This window comes from Zootoca vivipara, chromosome 12 (assembly GCF_965207765.1).
Source record: "Zootoca vivipara chromosome 12, rZooViv2.hap1.1, whole genome shotgun sequence".
NCBI classification, from domain to species: domain Eukaryota; kingdom Metazoa; phylum Chordata; class Lepidosauria; order Squamata; family Lacertidae; genus Zootoca; species Zootoca vivipara.
The window spans coordinates 18,235,308-18,252,395 of NC_142595.1; the positions used below are offsets into that span (position 1 = coordinate 18,235,308).

General features: G+C 45.8%; 1 protein-coding gene across 1 annotated transcript in view; it reads left to right on the top strand.

The window, feature by feature from the left end:
- Window positions 1-10,903, top strand: part of COL1A1 (collagen type I alpha 1 chain) — a 45,295-nt gene extending 34,392 nt beyond the window's left edge. Inside the window, exons 41-51 of the mRNA XM_035136277.3 lie at window positions 1,826-1,933; window positions 2,557-2,610; window positions 2,772-2,879; window positions 3,836-3,889; window positions 4,311-4,418; window positions 6,134-6,187; window positions 6,344-6,451; window positions 6,548-6,830; window positions 7,832-8,022; window positions 9,208-9,450; window positions 10,567-10,903. Of these exons, the coding sequence (XP_034992168.1) occupies window positions 1,826-1,933; window positions 2,557-2,610; window positions 2,772-2,879; window positions 3,836-3,889; window positions 4,311-4,418; window positions 6,134-6,187; window positions 6,344-6,451; window positions 6,548-6,830; window positions 7,832-8,022; window positions 9,208-9,450; window positions 10,567-10,713 (1,458 nt within the window). The 3' untranslated portion in view covers window positions 10,714-10,903. The remainder of the gene's footprint in view (window positions 1-1,825; window positions 1,934-2,556; window positions 2,611-2,771; window positions 2,880-3,835; window positions 3,890-4,310; window positions 4,419-6,133; window positions 6,188-6,343; window positions 6,452-6,547; window positions 6,831-7,831; window positions 8,023-9,207; window positions 9,451-10,566) is intronic.
- The last annotated feature ends 6,185 nt before the right edge of the window (window positions 10,904-17,088 follow it).

A 17,088-nucleotide genomic window follows, 5' to 3' on the forward strand; every position in this document is an offset into this window, starting at 1 on the left:
ATTAGAAGTTTAGTTATCAATTGGCAAAGCACTCAATTGCATCAGCTCCTAAGGTGCAAGAATCTAGCTAGCTGAACAGGTCCTCCTTCAGACCAATGGTCTGTCCCAGCAGTTGCAGCAAGCAACCAGTGACTTTTCCTGCGTGTCATGCCCAGCTGCTCCTGTCCCTTTAAGCCCCTCCTCGGAGACAGTGCGAGAATAAAAAATAAATAAAAAGTCAATACCATTATCCTGTAGAAACGGAGCAACATGTTTTCCATATTGCATCTATGGGCTCACCCACACTTAACTTTTGCCCCAGGCTTTCTTAAGCACAAGTCTTGCACTTTAAAGCTCTGTATCCAAGAGTTGTTGTTTTTCCCCCCACCACTTTCCCCAGGAAAACCTGCTCTTTAAAGCTGAATCGGAACAAATAGCAATTCAGGTTTTCTGCAGATTGCCGTTTGCTCCAGTTCAGCAGTTCAGAGTGGGTTTTTGCAGGGAAAGCGCAAAGACAACAACAAAATGCTCTAACAAAGATTTGAAACATGGCCTAGAAACATAGCTCAAAAGGAAGTCTGGATGAGCTAAGACAAAGCACTGTTTATTGTTTTAGCTTGCTCAGAAATACTTGCACAGCCCCTGGCCAAATTGCTGCAAAGTGAAGGCTAAACCCTGGAATTCGGTTCCAAATCTTCCCTACCCCATCAAAAAGACTTATCATTCAACCACAAGTTCTGTGAATTGTCAAAAGTAAGAAACATTTCTAGGGAATCCTGTTGATTACATTGAATGTCGCCCCGAGACAGGACGTCCTGAAAGATGTAGTAACATTCATCTGTTCAGGTTTTTAATCTGAGCATCTTTCTAGCCCTTTGAAACACATTTGACAGATTTTCTCTGTTTTAAGGGCAGGTGTTTTTTGCCTGTTTGTTTTTTGAGGAGTACAACTGTTTCTTAGAAGCAGCTCACAAATTTTTGAAATTCTGTTTTAAAAGAACCATCCACAGCTTCCCCGGAACAGATAAAACCACAGCTGCATGTACTGGAAATGAAAGGAATTCTGGGGGGGAAAGTTCTCAAGCAAGTTCTTCTAGCTCAAACTTGTTTTCAAATCCTGACTCTGTCCCCTCTTAATGAGGATTTGTCTCACAGCCTAGTAGACCACTAAAGATGTAGCTGGATTAAGGGTCCAAGATAGGGGGCGGGGGTGGGGAGTTGAAATATTGAATTTGGTCAATTATAACTTAATATTGTTGCCTTAAGCATTGATCAGGAAGACAAGGATCTTTGGTTTGGCCAAGTGTTTTTATAAATCTCAGTTTTCAAAGCTGAAACAGATTTAATTTGTAAAATGCAATTCTGGTTTGACAAAACTTCCTGGATTCTCAATACAGTACCAGGAAGTGAGCGAGCTTCCATAAACAGAACAGTGCTCTGGGTCCTACAGTATCTAGAAAAGTGATGTCAGCCTTACAAAACAAAACTCCATAGAAATCTATATCTGAGACTAGCCCATGCTTTATACAACAGATGCTTTCCTAGTTCTGAAATGCAGAGTGATGTATCAAGTGATATAGAACCCTATGGAAAAGATAGCCTTCCCTGGCTCCATCCCATAACCCATGTTGCATTGAAAGCTCTACTTTAGTGCTTTCAGAGGTCCCAGGGAAAGGAATTCAAACTCTGCCTAGACTAGGCTCCTGCTTTCGCTCTTTTTAACTCTAGTTAACCATGGTCAAGCACAATGTGTGAATGCGATTCCTCTCCTGCTGTCTTCCCCCCCCCCTCTTCTGCATCTCAACAACTGGATTCTTTTTGTTTTAACTGGGACTGATCTCCACAGGGCGAGCCTGGCAAACAAGGCCCATCTGGTGCTTCTGGTGAACGCGGTCCTCCTGGCCCAATGGGACCACCTGGCTTGGCCGGACCCCCTGGTGAATCTGGACGTGAGGCAAGTCTCCCAATTTCCACAGGCATACCGGACTCCTAAACTTGCTCACCTTTCTCTGTCAAACCCCAGTCTCTTACCATTGATCAGAAATGTGGTCCAAGCCAAACTGTGCAGACAGTGGTAAAATGCAGGTGCAGAATGCCTTGGCATCCCCAGCTAAAATCAGCTTCGATAAGGACCTCTATCTGGAGCTTTGGAAAGTAAGGCAATAATATTGGGCTAAATACGTAGACCAATGCTCCGAGCAGTGTGGCTTCATGAGGGACCATGATCAGGGTTATGCTTTTCTTGCAGAAGATCCCAGGTGTGTTCCTTAGCATCTCCTGTTAAAAGGGTATCCAAACAGGCTGCTGCCTGAGACCTTGGAGATACGGTGCCTGGGTTTTTTTGTCCTTACAGAGGATAGACAATACTGCTAGATAGACCAGTAGTCCTCCTCAGTTCATGGCAACTTCATGTGTCTGTAAATCCTTACTAATAAATGTGCATTGAATAATACAGTTCAGTTACAGAGCTGAATAGTTTTAACTCGGTTCTAGATTCCCCCATTGGTAAGCTAGAGAGTTCTATAGCTTCAACGCCGCCACGATCTCAGTCTCACCATCTTTCTTCTTGGCTGACAGGGTTCTCCTGGTGCAGAAGGTGCTCCCGGTCGCGATGGTGCTGCTGGTCCCAAGGTGAGTTGAACATGCATGCGTGTCTACAGCAGGTGTCCGGAACGGGCCGGCGTCGCAAGACGCGGGTCCGATAACTTTGCAAAGTGAAAGACTTGATTTCACAAGCGCACACCGATTCTGAGCTTTGATCGCCTCTTCTTGCCTTCCCCTTTCCCCAACAGGGTGATCGTGGTGAGACCGGCCCAGCTGGTGCCCCTGGCGCTCCCGGCGCCCCCGGTGCTCCTGGCCCAGTTGGCCCTGCTGGCAAGAATGGCGACCGCGGTGAGACTGTAAGTGGCGCTTCCTTTCCTTCTGCTACAATGCAAAATGCATTCAGTGGATCTGAAATAATGTCAGTCATTCACAACTTTCCGTTTTCACGATCAGTAAAGATGCAGGCAAGATGGGTATCCTTTTGCAGATGAGGTGGGCATACCCTACACACACCCAGCTTCAGAATCTGACATATTTCAGGAGCGTGCCTTCGTACTTAATTAACGTGGAACGCATGCCTCTTCTGGTCCTGTGCTCACATTCGCTAAAGGGGCACTCTTTCACGCTGCTTTAATTAACTTGGATTGGCATCCACCTATGGCTCCGCATTTGTTAGTTTGAAATAATTACTCGAGCCATATGAGAGCGCCGTGGGGGAACCTCTTCCATTGCGCTTTCCCCATCCTTATTGCAACTCTGCCAGAGGATTAATGAGGTCACTCATTTGTGATCTTAATGTGTTCCGATTCCACTCTCCAAGCAGGGGATGGTAGAACCCAGGGAGCAGTATCTTCCACTCAAATCCTATGGAACATCCCAGGACCTTGCTACCAAATGCAGGAATAGAAAACTCCCAGATTTATTCATTGGCGTGCTTATATCCTGCCCTTTCCCTCTTTGGAACTCGAGGCAGTCTGCGTGGGGGTTCCCAGGTGGTCCCCCGTGCGAATCCTGAGCAGACCTAAACCTGCTTAGTTTTAGCAAGGTGGATGCAGCCATCTGGTGGCCATATATATTCCCACCTAAACATCCTAAACATCAGGCTGGCTGCTATAGTGAAAACACTTTATAACTAACGATCCAACAAAGAAATAGACAGATAGATGGATAGACTCTACAGACAGACTAGAGCTCTTCCTGCTGTGATTGCCCTCCCTTCCAAGGACTGGGCTCCTAAAGAAAGAAGTTGCATGCTCAATTACATGTTGAATTTTAAAAGCGATGATATGTACCCTTTTCTCCTTCCCTCTAGGGTCCCGCTGGCCCTGCTGGCCCTGCTGGCCCTGCTGGTGCTCGTGGTCCTGCAGTAAGTTTGGGCTTTTAAATCTCTCTCTCTCTTTCTTTTCATAGAATCATAGAATTGGAAGGGGCCGCAAGGGTCATCTAGTCCAACCACCTGCAATGCAGGAATCTTTTGCCCGGCATGGGGCTCGAACCCATGACCCCCTGAGATTCAGAGTCTCGTGCTCTACCAGCTGAGCTATATTATACTGGTAGAATATATAATATTCTGAATGGATATATTTAGACACTTAACTGTCTGCATAATCTCTGCTCCCTTTGCCTTATATGGTTGAAATACAACTAGAAACCCTACACACCCGAAGTTCATATCCCCGGTTATGCAGAGTGGCTTGTCGATAGGCATTTCCTTCCTTTTTCCTTTGTGAAAGCCCAATAAGCCAATAAAAGTTAAAATAAATCAAAACTTCCTTTTTCATTTCTAGGGCCCACAAGGTGCTCGTGGTGACAAGGGTGAGACTGGCGAACAAGGTGACAGAGGAATGAAGGGTCACAGAGGATTCTCTGGTCTCCAGGGGCCCCCTGGCCCACCTGTAAGTACCAGAAAGGCTCTTTGCCATTTTTGATGTAGAGAAGCTCCAAGCGTCACAGAGCTCCGTACCCTCCGACATTTCTCCAATGGAAATAGGGAAAGCGGGATCAAATCAGAAACCAGGACGGCTTCTCTTAAGTCAGGGGTATCCCTGGAAAATAAGGGACACACCGGGAGGGTCTGCTTTAAGGCTTTAGTCCTCATGAAGGACAGAAATGCCCTCACACAGATGAGAGCCTTGCACCTCTGATCTAGAGAGCTAGAGCTTTTCTATCTCATTTCCATGGCGGTCTGAAAAAAAGAATGAAGGACAGACCTCTCTTTCAATAGCCACGATATCTTAATTTGAGCCTCTGCATCCAGAGGAAATCTACCCCCTTCCCCACCCTGTTTTCCGAACTCCCCAGAGGCCTCTGACTAACCACTATTCAGAGACAGGCGGATCTCAGTCTAATCATTTAATGAGCAAAAGCTACCTTCGCTTTCTGCAAGGAAATTCCATCTTTGGATACCTTTTTGATGAAACATCTAGTCGGGGGCGGAGAAAAGAAAAGGCGGAGCTTTGACATCTATTTGGCCTGTACAGCAGCAGGTCCTTGAAGGGTCCCCAAAGCCCTCGCCCATAAAGCGGCTTCCGTTTACAATTCCACCCAGATCTCCAATTGCACCAGCTTACTTAATTAAAACTTGCAATTCCATTTTTTCCAACTTCTAGAGACAGAGGGCAGGCTAATGAGCAACAATTTCGTTCCTAAATTTCTTCAGCTACCCATATGTATCCCCCTCCCCCACCTTACAGCTCGTCAGTTGTTGTTTTTTTCATAACACGCATTTTGCAAATAAGTGTTTGCCTGAGTTCATGCACATCTCCATTTGTTCCACGCATTCCTCAGTCCAGAAAGGCTTTGAGCCTGCCATGTGGCCGAAAGCAGCAGTGGGCCTCAGCTGTCACTCGGTGTATAGTTGTTGTCACTGAGCAATGGCCAGGGCAGGCTTGGGCCTACCTTAGCGGCAAAGAAATAAGAACTTTAAAGATGGAGGCCTTCTATTGCCATGGCTTCCTTCGGGTCCCTCGTTAACGCAGCCCACTTAATTACACAGTGGCAAGATTGGAGAAGATATTTCTAGATCTCCACACACCCCAAAGCAATCTGCATTTGATACACATTTCTTCCTGATCCCAAATGTGAATACAGTATGCTACCCAGTAGTTGTGACAAGGCACTTCTGTATGAAAAAATATGCCACAAAAATATTGCCTATCCTTCTTTCCACCCAAGAGCTAGAAATCTAATTGCTGAAAGGCTTCCATTTGAGATATACCCACTTTCCACTCTACTGAGTGAAACCCCTTTAAAAAAAATTATAGGGTTGCCATATTTCAAAAAGTAAAAACCAGGACCCCCTCCCCAAAGTGATTTTTCTATTGACTTGCCTAAGATCCAGGACAAAGCGCCGCCTTTTCAAATCCCAGCAATGTCTGTATGGCAGCATAGATATCATTTCATTTCATTTTGTACTGAGTGAACCTATTGGTTCCCGTTGCCACTTGGAAGAGTAGATTTATGAAGGAACACATGTGAGATTGACATGGACAGAAGCTAGATTGATGCTTCCTCTCTGTTACTGAATAGGACTGCATTTCTCTCCCATTTAAGTAAACCTGGTTTTGCCCCGGATGATCATCAAAACTGACAATTTCTTCTTTTTGTGCAGGGCTCTCCTGGTGAACAAGGTCCCTCTGGCGCTTCTGGTCCTGCTGGTCCAAGAGTAAGTATGGATTGGGCTGTGAAGTGCAGCATTTTAGCAATTAGCTATTATTGCTAGACTTCAGTCCTTCTATGCACCTGTTGTTGAATGCTGCTGCATTCATGCTAACAACAAAAGCTTCACTCGTGCTACATTTTTGCTCTGCCTTCCTGACAGGGTCCCCCTGGCTCTTCCGGTGCCGCTGGCAAAGACGGTCTGAACGGTCTTCCCGGTCCCATTGGCCCACCTGGTCCCCGCGGTCGCACTGGTGATGTTGGTCCTGCTGTACGTATCCCTTCTCACTGTACAAAGCTCATAGTTAACAGCATAAGGGGTGGATGAGATCTTTGCCTCCAACTCTTCTTCTTTTTCCTTCTCCAGGGTCCTCCCGGACCACCTGGGCCACCCGGTCCTCCAGGCCCACCCAGCGGAGGCTTTGACTTCAGCTTCCTGCCCCAGCCTCCTCAGGAGAAAGCTCACGACGGTGGCCGCTACTACAGAGCTGACGATGCCAACGTGATGCGCGACCGCGACCTGGAAGTGGACACTACTCTCAAGAGCCTGTCCATGCAGATCGAGAACATCCGCAGCCCTGACGGAACCCGTAAGAACCCAGCCCGCACTTGCCGCGACCTGAAGATGTGCCACGGAGACTGGAAGAGTGGTAAGTACGGGGTGGGGGTGGGGGCACACACACACGATTCTGAGGTGCTGAAGTGGGGCATCTCTTAAATGCCACAAATTCTCCTTTCTTCTTCTGGACCACTTCCGTTGGCAGAATGGCTTTGCCCTGCTCTTTTCTTCCTTGTATATCAATCTTCTCACTTCCTCTCTCTTCTCTGCCACTGTTGACCTTTCTCTTTCACCTGGGGATTGTTTGCACAGCCAAGCATAGTTGTTTTCGCAGGTCTGGGGCCAGGAATGGATTTTCCACCGGATTCTGACTGGGCAGTGATTTGGGTGTTATTTCCCTAAATAACATGCTTGAGTCAAGCAGAACGATTAATTCTCCCAAGAAGCTTCTATCTGCAGAATGTGACTTGCTGCCCTGAGCCCGGTCTTGACTGGGGAGGGCAGGGTATAAATAAAATATTATTATTACGGTATTATTATTATTATTATTATTATTATTATTATTATTAATAATAATAATCTTAGGTCCTAAAAGGTGAAGTGGGCCTTCTAAGTTGCTGTAATGCTTCTAGGTCCAGCCCAGGCTCTTCTCTGGCCCCTCTCCCTTCTACAAAAAAATAAATATATGCTTAGGAACCAGAATGTCATTACTTGTGTAGATAATTAATGCTGGAAAGTGATGGGGCAGCCATCTATTTTTTTATCATACACAGCCACCTCCCCCTGTTCCCTGGCTCTCTAAAGTCCATCTCAGCCACACATAGGTAGTTCTCTTTTCTATTCTTTTGCTTTTAGCTGTTTGCCTCCTCGTCTTATATGGAGTAAGGCTTAGGCACCTATTTTCCTGACCCACTTGGGCAAGTCTGAGAACTCATTGCATGGGGTGGGGAGGGGATCTGTGAGATAGGAAGAAGCAAGAGGGGCAAATGGTTGGCCAGTCCCCTTTTAGATCAGGTGGGCGCAAATTGATGGGGTTTTGTTGTTTGTTCTTGCTCCTGCAATCCATTCTCCATCAACCCCATTCCTCATCAGGCGAGTACTGGATTGACCCCAACCAAGGCTGCAACCTGGATGCCATCAAGGTCTACTGTAACATGGAGACTGGAGAGACTTGTGTCCAATCTTCTCAGCCCACCGTCGCCCAGAAGAACTGGTACATCAGCAAGAACCCCAAGGAGAAGAAGCATGTCTGGTTCGGCGAAAGCATGTCCGATGGCTTCCAGGTGAGACCAGGAATCGGTGAGGCAGCGACAGTTAACCAGCAAGTGGCTTAGCTGGGACTGCCAATCCCGTATTCTGAGCTGGGACCGGAGAGAGTTATTTCAGGGTCAGGTTTCCTCCAAGTCACCTGCTGAACTAGAATGGCTATGAACTCCACGTGAATTCCATGTGTGGAAAGAATGTTGCAGGCAGAAGAATCTGGTGACTGTTTGGTTGTTGAAATGGAAGCTTTGGGACCGTTTAGCAAGGGGATGAAAAGACTGAGAATTGATAATCACCTTAATGCACAAGTAGGAGCGGCCTCAATGAGGCTGAGAAATCCATGTCTACTTTCCATGTCTGCCATGGAATCTGCTCAGATTGTAACCAGAAAGATTAAGTTGCCTATTGAGAAAGGGCCTTTAGCTGTAAATGGTGGAAGAACCTTTGAATTGGCCTCCTAGGGAGGCCTGGGCATCACTGGGCTTCATTGGAATGGGCTTGATTCAAAAGGCAGAAGAAGCACTTGGATGATGGCTTGATGTCACTCCTAACCTTTGTCCAAGGATGTTGAACACAACAGATGAAAATGGATAGGAAGAGGGAATTTATGTTGACCAAGGAGCCTCAAAGTACAATTCCTGGTGCTTGCAGGAAGTTGGGCTTTGATGGCTCATGAAATCACTTCCAACTCTATGGTACTTGGAAGCAAAAGGGAGAGGGGAAGATCATTGGTTAAAAGCAAGCATAGGCCAGTTTTCAAGTGATCTATTCCAGAGGTTCAGCTAGGCTCAAAGGTCCCTTGAAAGGTGACTTAGCATGCTGGAGTAGTCTAGCTCAAAGAAGCTGTAGATGGTGCAACTTGGAAAAGCAGTCTGTCAAGGAGAAGGTATAACTGTTAGCCCATCTCTCTCTCTCTCTCTCTCTCTCTCTCTCTCTCTCTCTCTCTCTCTCTCTCTCTCTCTCTCTCTCTCTCTCTCTCTCTGCATCTCATTGGTTCCCAAGTTGGCTCCTTGAAGAGGGCAGCAATCAGCTTATCTGGCTTTGCCCATTATTGGATTACTTCCTTCCTTGGCCCTCTGAACATGAACAGAAAGCCAAGGAGCTGGTTAGATTCCTAGATATAGCAGGGGGTAGGGTTCCTAGAGGACATGACACGAGTGCTAACCAGTTCCTTGCTCTCTCCACCCCTCTGTCTCCCATGGCAGTTCGAATATGGTGGTGAGGGATCTGACCCATCTGACGTTGCCATTCAACTGACCTTCTTGCGGCTGATGTCCACTGAAGCTTCCCAGAACATTACCTACCACTGCAAGAACAGCGTGGCTTACATGAACGCAGAGACCGGCAACCTGCAGAACGCTCTGCTCCTCCAAGGCTCCAACGAGATCGAGATCAGAGCAGAGGGCAACAGCCGGTTCGTCTATGGAGTCCCCAAGGATGGTTGCACGGTGAGTCATTGGGTCTTTAGATGTAGCACTGTGGGGTGGGGGGTACAATAGATTATATATATATCTCAAACTGGAGACCTTGTGCATAAGCTGCAGTGTTTTACTCGTATCTGGGAGGGGTATTCCCCTTTCCCCCTGCTAAAACCATGCTTTGGAACTGGGAGACAGTCCATATAAAAAGAATGTCATATGTAAGAATGGCCAGAGGCAGGGAAAAAAGGTGGCAGACAGGTCTGGCAAAGGAAGTCAGGACTGCAGGTTGATGTCTCAGTGCTGTGAATTCTATCTGTGTTTGGAAACACAATCACTGGGTGCTTTTCAGTGCTGAAGCATAGCAGATGAGGGATGGAATATCCCTATTCAGCAGCAGAACCCTCTGAAAGATCTCAGGATGGAGGAGCTGTGGCCCTCCAGAAGTTTGGTGGACTTCAGTTCCCACCAGCTAGCATGACCAGTGCTCAGGAGTGATGGGGGTTACAGTCCAATAATATCTGGAGGGCCGCAGTCTCCGTACTGCTGCCATAAAAAAATCCTCAGAAGCTGCAAAGGTGTATCTCGCTTAGTATAGTGGTCTCTACTTGCTATCTGGATCGGGGACAGAATCTTGGACGTTTTAGGTGTTTCCGTTTCAAGGCACATCCTGATTTTTGACCCAAAAGGCCTTCAAGGCAAGAGAGCGTCCAAATGGATGGCTGAGTCCAGAGTAGCTTAAATCCATCAGAAGACAGTCATAGCGCAAGATCAGATGGTGTGACATTCCCCCCCCCCCCCGGCTATGTATGGTGGCTTCCTCTGGACTTAAGGACCTGAATTCTGGTCATGCGGAAGATAGACTATAACAGATCCTCCAGCTTCTATTTTGGTTCTGCCTCTTCTCTCACAGTGCCCTGAATCCCTGAAGTTCTAAATGCCAGAGTAATTATGTGTTCCAGTGGCACAATGGGATGGGCAAACAGGGCGGGGAAGGCAGGAGCCAGCTTTGAGGAGCACAGTTGACCAGGGAGAAAGTTCAGATCAGATGTGGGGAGAGGGGTGTCATTCCTCTGTACTTGGAAGCTTCAAAAGTCTATGGAGCCAAAAACAAAATTCTGATTTTTTTTTTTCCTCCCTCTGCAGCGTCACACTGGCAGTTGGGACAAGACAGTCATCGAATACAAGACAACAAAAACATCCCGGTTGCCCATCATTGATGTGGCTCCCATGGACATTGGTGGCAGAGACCAGGAATTCGGCTTTGATATTGGACCAGTCTGCTTCTTGTAAACCCAAAAGGAAACCTGACAGTTTAAAAAATAAAATAAAAAACAGCCAAAAAAGAAGGAAATTTCACATGGACTTGAATTTGTGTCTTTTTCTCTCCATCATCTCTAAAACTATTTTTGTTTCCGTTAAAAAAATCAACAAAAAAAGCATTAAACCAAAAAAATAAAAATAAATGACTTTTCAAAAATAATTAAGGAAGTGCATCCACTTGCTTGACTTTATTATTATTATTAAAATCCCCAAAGACAGAATGGTTTGATTTTATCTTCTTCTTTAAAAAAAATAAAAATATCAAGTAATATTGTGGGACCAATATTTGTACATTCCAAAAAAACATATATAAAAACCATACAAAACGACAAAATCAGTTGAAACCAAGCAACACCTGAAATACATCTGTATGAAAATCTGGTGTGTGTTTTTTTTCCCTCCTGGCAACAATCAGAGCAATACTAAACTTAGTTGTAAAACCTGCCCATCACAACCCCATCAAAAAGAACCTCCCCTCCTCTGAACCCAGAACTGTAAAAAATAAATAAATCCCAAAATCTACCTATAGACCATCTTTCTCTGCCGGTACCTGATAGAAAGAGATTTATCTTTCCTCTTTCTTTTTTCTTTTTTACTCGGAGCAATGCCACTGAAAAGATTATTCTTTCAGTCATTTTAAATGTACGTTTTTTTCCGTTTTGTTCAGTCGGCAACAAGGATAAATTTGGCGAAGTTATCATAAAAAAGGTGTGGCGCTGAGTGGTTTTTCCAAATAGAAACCTGTTTGAAGAAAAAGAGCAGGTGATAGTGCCTGTCCCTCTCAGAGAGGTCAGGTAGAGGGGGGGAGACAGGTTTAAGAGCTTTAATTATTTTGTCGGTGAACAACTGAAGGGAAAAAAATGGCCAATAATACCAGGAAGCAGAGAAAATGTAATGTTAAATGTATATTATTGTTGTATGGACGGCTACCTCACCATTGTCATTTTCAAGTTCTTTGGGGTAGTTTTGGGATTTTTTAAAAATAATAGCATCAGCTTGCATGGAGGGGGGGGCAAAGAAACTGGGCAGAGTTTCAGGTTTAGATAAAGGTGCTAACTGTGTCTTTCATATATCACTTTTTTTTTAGTCTGCTATGTTAATAATTTTCAGGTCCCATGAACTTTTTATTTTTTACTTTTTGAAGTGACGAAACCTAGAAAAACCTCGCCCCGAGCACAGCTTTGCTGAAAAGGGGGCCATTTGGTGCTATAGAAATGAGATTATTGGAGGGGGAAAGCAAACTGGATGCCTTGCTGCCCAGAGATACTTGTGAATTTTTTTTCAAAAGGTGCTATTTCTTTTTTGACAAGCAAAAATAATAATTTTTTAAAAATCAAGGATGAGGAAAAAATAAATCAAACATTGCTACAAGGGATCAAGGTCTCAGCAGTTTCTGTCTTTCTCTTGTAAAGCAGGTGGATTCTCTTTTGGCTTCTATTTTCTCCGACATTCCCCCAGTTCTTCTCCTCCATCACCATCTCTCTCTCTCTCTCTCTCTTCCATCTTTCATCCTATCCCACAAGCAAACACTTTTGCCAAGCCTCCCTTGTCCGCTCATCGCCCTCCCTTGCTGCTGATTCATTCTTCCCTTTCTTATCCACCTCTTTCTCCTCAGCTCCGCCAACATCACCCCTCATCTCTCTTTTTCTTTCCCCCCGCTCCTCTACTTTCTGTCTTTCGTTGGGTTTCCGACTTGAGCAAAAAAACCCCCCATAATTCCTCTCTTTCTCACAAGAGGCAGATGTTGTAGGGAGTGTGAGCGGCCGAAGATTCTGTACCTATTTTGTATATGTATAATAATTTGAGATGTTTTTAATTATTTTGACTGCTGAAATAAAGCATGTGAAATGATCGATCACACCCGTTGTTCTTCGGACTTTTTCTGTCACGCAAGGCCAGGGCGTCGGTTGGGAGAATGGGGCAAAGGCTTCCTGGACTTTTACTGGTGTGGCTAACATTTCAAACATAAGCCGCTTTGGGAAATTATCATTACTAACCGGTGCTGGGTTTGTTTGTTTGTTTTTTTCTAGAAAAAGAGGTGCCGGAACTCACCACGAACACTTCCCTTGTTGTCTTATAATGGCGCCCATCTGAAGGGTGCCAGAACTGAGTTCCGGCGAGTTCCGGCTAGATTAAAAAAAAATGCCCTGATGTTAACTGTCATGGCTTTCCCCCAAGGAACCAAGGGGGAAACAGTTGTGTGAGGGCGTTGAGATAATTTTCTGTCAGAGACAGGGAAGCAGAGCTTAGGCCCTCCATATGTTCCTGGACTTCCAAGTCCCATCGGCCCCTGGTCAGAAATGGTGGGACTTGTAGCCCGGCAAGATCTTGAAGGCCAAAGGAACCTTGCTTTGGCAAGAAACATGTATCTGCATTTCTGACTGGGAGTCCTGACAGCCCCGCCAATTGACATTCGCAGTGTGGGCACGCTGTAGCCTGAGGGAAAGGAGTCGCGAGTTTTGTTCCTTCGCTTAGTTCTTCTGACAACTTCTCCCTTTCGCATGGTCCTGTCTCATCCTTGCTCTCTTCTTGTATGCCTGGTTATTTCCTCCCACCCCACAACTTCTTCTAGAACTGGTCAATATGTCCCCTGTCCCACCCAATGCTGCTATTACTGTAAGGCTCGACAACTTCTAAACGCCGGGCTCCCATATGTTTTAACACAGAGAGACAGAGTAAACAAACTTAAGCAGGTAAAGCCCTCGTTGTTTTAGCTCCCTGCGAAGAAAAATGCGTCTTGTCACGTGGGTCATGCTCCTCCCGGCAAAAACACCTGTCCTGACCTCATCCTTAGTTCGACGGATTCATTTTGATTTGATTTTTTCCCTCCCCGTCTCCAGATATTTCACCTCAGACATTTGCCCCCACAGGGATTCATCCTGCTGGTTTCCAGCCACTGTGAAATTTCTCTTTTAAACCCCCACCACCACAATCTCAAAACCCCCGGAGAGTTTGAAGAAACAAGCAAACAGCCAACCCACCGCCCCAACCATTCTGCTGCATGACAGAGTGGCAATGATTTCGGGACAAAGAAACATATAAAAACTGCCGACTTAGCAAAACTCTGAGGAAGACAGTACTCCTTGAGGCAGGAGGCTTAAATGCCGACTAATAATTATAAAGCAAAAAAAAAAAACCCTCTCTGAGAATATTCCACCCTGAAAATTTCTTTTTCACACCCACATTTCTCCCCTCAAAAAAATTTTTCCTCCCTCTTCTCTGTGAGCCAGAAAACACCTTTCTTTTAAAGGAAGCTGAACAAATTCCAGAAACCAAAAGCCCATCTCCCCTCCCACAAACAAAATATCAGTTCCATATTTTTTTTTTTTAAAAAAAAGGTGCCCCGACACCACAATGGTCACCTTCCTCTCCTGCAATACATTCTTGCAAAGTGTGATTTATGAGAGTGAAACGCCAGGGCGTGAGTTTGCCTAGCGGCCAATGCCATCTTACCCTTGAAGCCTCGTGCAACGATCCAAACTGTGTGGGAGAGATGCTGGGGTGGGGGTGGGGAATAAAAGGCACTCTGTGCATGCTCAGAAGCACTTATCCACGGCACTGGAAAGAGATTTCAAGGCTGAGCTGTGGAGGCACACGTGAAGCTGTGGGGTCCTGTCTGCAGATGCTCAAAGCCAGAAGGAAGAAGGTCCGCAGGTTTGTTTCTCTCAGCTCCACAGCCTCATTGCTTCACCTCAACATCCACCAGCCTGTCTTTCTTGGGTTTCTTCTTCCTCTTATCCATTGTCCAGGAACCATCCTTGCCTCTGGTCTCCTTTTCCAGTGTCAGATTTGCACCACTTGCAGCCCACCTCCCCAACACCCTCCCAGCTCTCTCTCATATACTCAGCATTTCTGAGATCTTTGCAATCCGGACTGAGCTTTCCAATCCTTTTGCTTACCTGACACTCTAAACAGGAGAGGGAGAAGGTTGTGTGAGGGGGGAGAGAACCCTCCTCCCTCCCTCACCAAACGCAAGAGCTGGCGTCTTCTCCCCACATGCCAGGAAAGCTGGACGGCGTTCAATGGTCCTCATTCAGGAGCTAGCGAGAAGAGGGGCTCTTTGCATCAAAGGGTGCTTTGTCAAAGGGGGAAACACAGGCACCATGCGCAAACATGCGCACGGTGGATATTTTGCCCCCTTCCAAAGAGGCCTGGTTGTGAAGGCGGAAAAAGCACAGTCGCTCGGATGGCTGCTCATGAATAAGAAGCTTTTGAAAACACAAAGGATGGATGGAGCCTTTTCAAAACAACCGACATCTGTCTGGGAAACCCCAAGGCCCAAATGGAGTGGGGCGAAAACCAGTCTCGGCAGTTTCTGCCTTGATGTTGCTGAGTCTTATACAGGGTCAGACCATTTGCCCATCGCGGGGCAGTAGGTTTGATAAGGCCCTAAGCTACTGAAGGTAATGGGGCCCTTTAATATGTCCAGCTGTCCTTTGTCAACAACAAATTGTCGCTGTTTTTTGTGTTGAATATATGCTATATGGTAATTTATGGACCTAATAGGTATCTAAAGGTGTTTGCACATGTTGCCAGGCAACCAATCCATGCAGAATGTAAAGGTAAAGGGACCCCTAACCATTAGGTCCAGTCGTGACCGACTCTGGGGTTGCGGCGCTCATCTCGCGTTATTGGCCGAGGGAGCCGGCGTACAGCTTCCAGGTCATGTGGCCAGCATGACAAAGCCGCTTCTGGCGAACCAGAGCAGCGCACATAAACGCCGTTTACCTTCCCTATTTATCTACTTGCACTTTGATGTGCTTTCGAACTGCTAGGTTGGCAGGAGCTGGGATCGAACAATGGGAGCTCACCTCGTTGCGGGGATTCGAACCGCCGACCTTTTGATTGGCAAGCCCTAGGCTCTGTGGTTTAACCCACAGCGCCACCCGCATATATATATGCTCGCAGGCCAGTGTTTCCCAGTTGTCAGTGTTTATACTACATTTTTAAAGATTTGCCTTGAGACAATCTTTAAACCTCTTTTGTTGACCACCAGCATTACGCTTTCCATTTTTAAGTTCGGAATAGAGTAGTTGCTTTGGAAGATGATCATCAAGCACACACACACACACACACACACACACACACACACTTTTCCATCATTCTCCACCCTATTTCCAACACACATTTGTCTCCCTTCTGGCTAAAAACGAATCCTGACTTCTGCCCAAAATTCAAGCATACCCCCCAACATTTCTCTGGTGAAAATAGGGACGTCCCATTCCATAATGATAATTTTACTACTGTATTTATACCCAACATGTCTTACTGGGTTGCCCCAGCCACTCTGGGCAGCTTCCAACATATATAGAAACAAGATAAAACACTAAACTGGTTTTGGTTTTTTTTAAAAAGCCCTATACAGGATTGCCTTCAGATGGCTCGGGGGTCGGATAACACCATACCCTCCAACATTTCTCCAATGAAAATAGGGGCATCCTAAGGAAAAGTGGGACATTCCAGGATCAAACTAGAAACCGGGGTGGCTTCTCTAAATCAGGGACATCCCTGGAAAATAGGGACACTCGGAAGGTCTGTTCAAGATGACCCTAACTACATGTAGACTAGCCCCGTAACACCAACTGCCCAGAAATGCACCCATCATCAATATTAAGGCTGATCTGAAATGCCTGCTTAGCAATGATGCACTCTCAGGACAGCAAGAACTACAACAGAATCCGCATAATGCTCAACTATTCATCTACAATGAAGTTTCTGTGCCGTATTTCCTGGATTCAACTTGGACCAGGAGGTGAGATATATTTGTAGCACACTCTGAACTTTATTTGCTCCTTCAGAACTCAGGCAATGTTTGCTGTGCAGCAACTAGAGGAGAAAAATCTGTGCTCCGTTCAACAGAAAATGGATTTTACAAACTGAAAAACAATCGTGAAATGGCGAGGCATTGCTGCAAAAAGGACCGCCTTGCTCATGCATTTATCCATTTCTGCTCCTAGCTTCAGAATCAAGGTTCAAGGTATATGAGATGCACAGTATGTGAATTCATATTTGCCTTATTAAATCATACTTTTCACATGGCTGCTCCACAGATTTAGAGGCAGGGAATGCTCCTCTGGTGATGTCACAGAAAGTGGCCAATCAGCAGCTACCACAACCACACATATATCTGGGAGATCAAGCTTAGAATCTGTTTCTTTCCCCAGGTAGAGCTTGAAGCATGCTGAAGATCTGCAAAAAACCCATTTGCTCTGAGCAGACGACAGCTAGACAGAAAAGCTGTATACCATATTGTGGACTGCAACTGAATGGAATGGAGACGAGGATAGGAGCATGTTGCTTTTTGTGGATTGTGTGCTTTCATGATATGGTTCTTGGTTAGCCAGT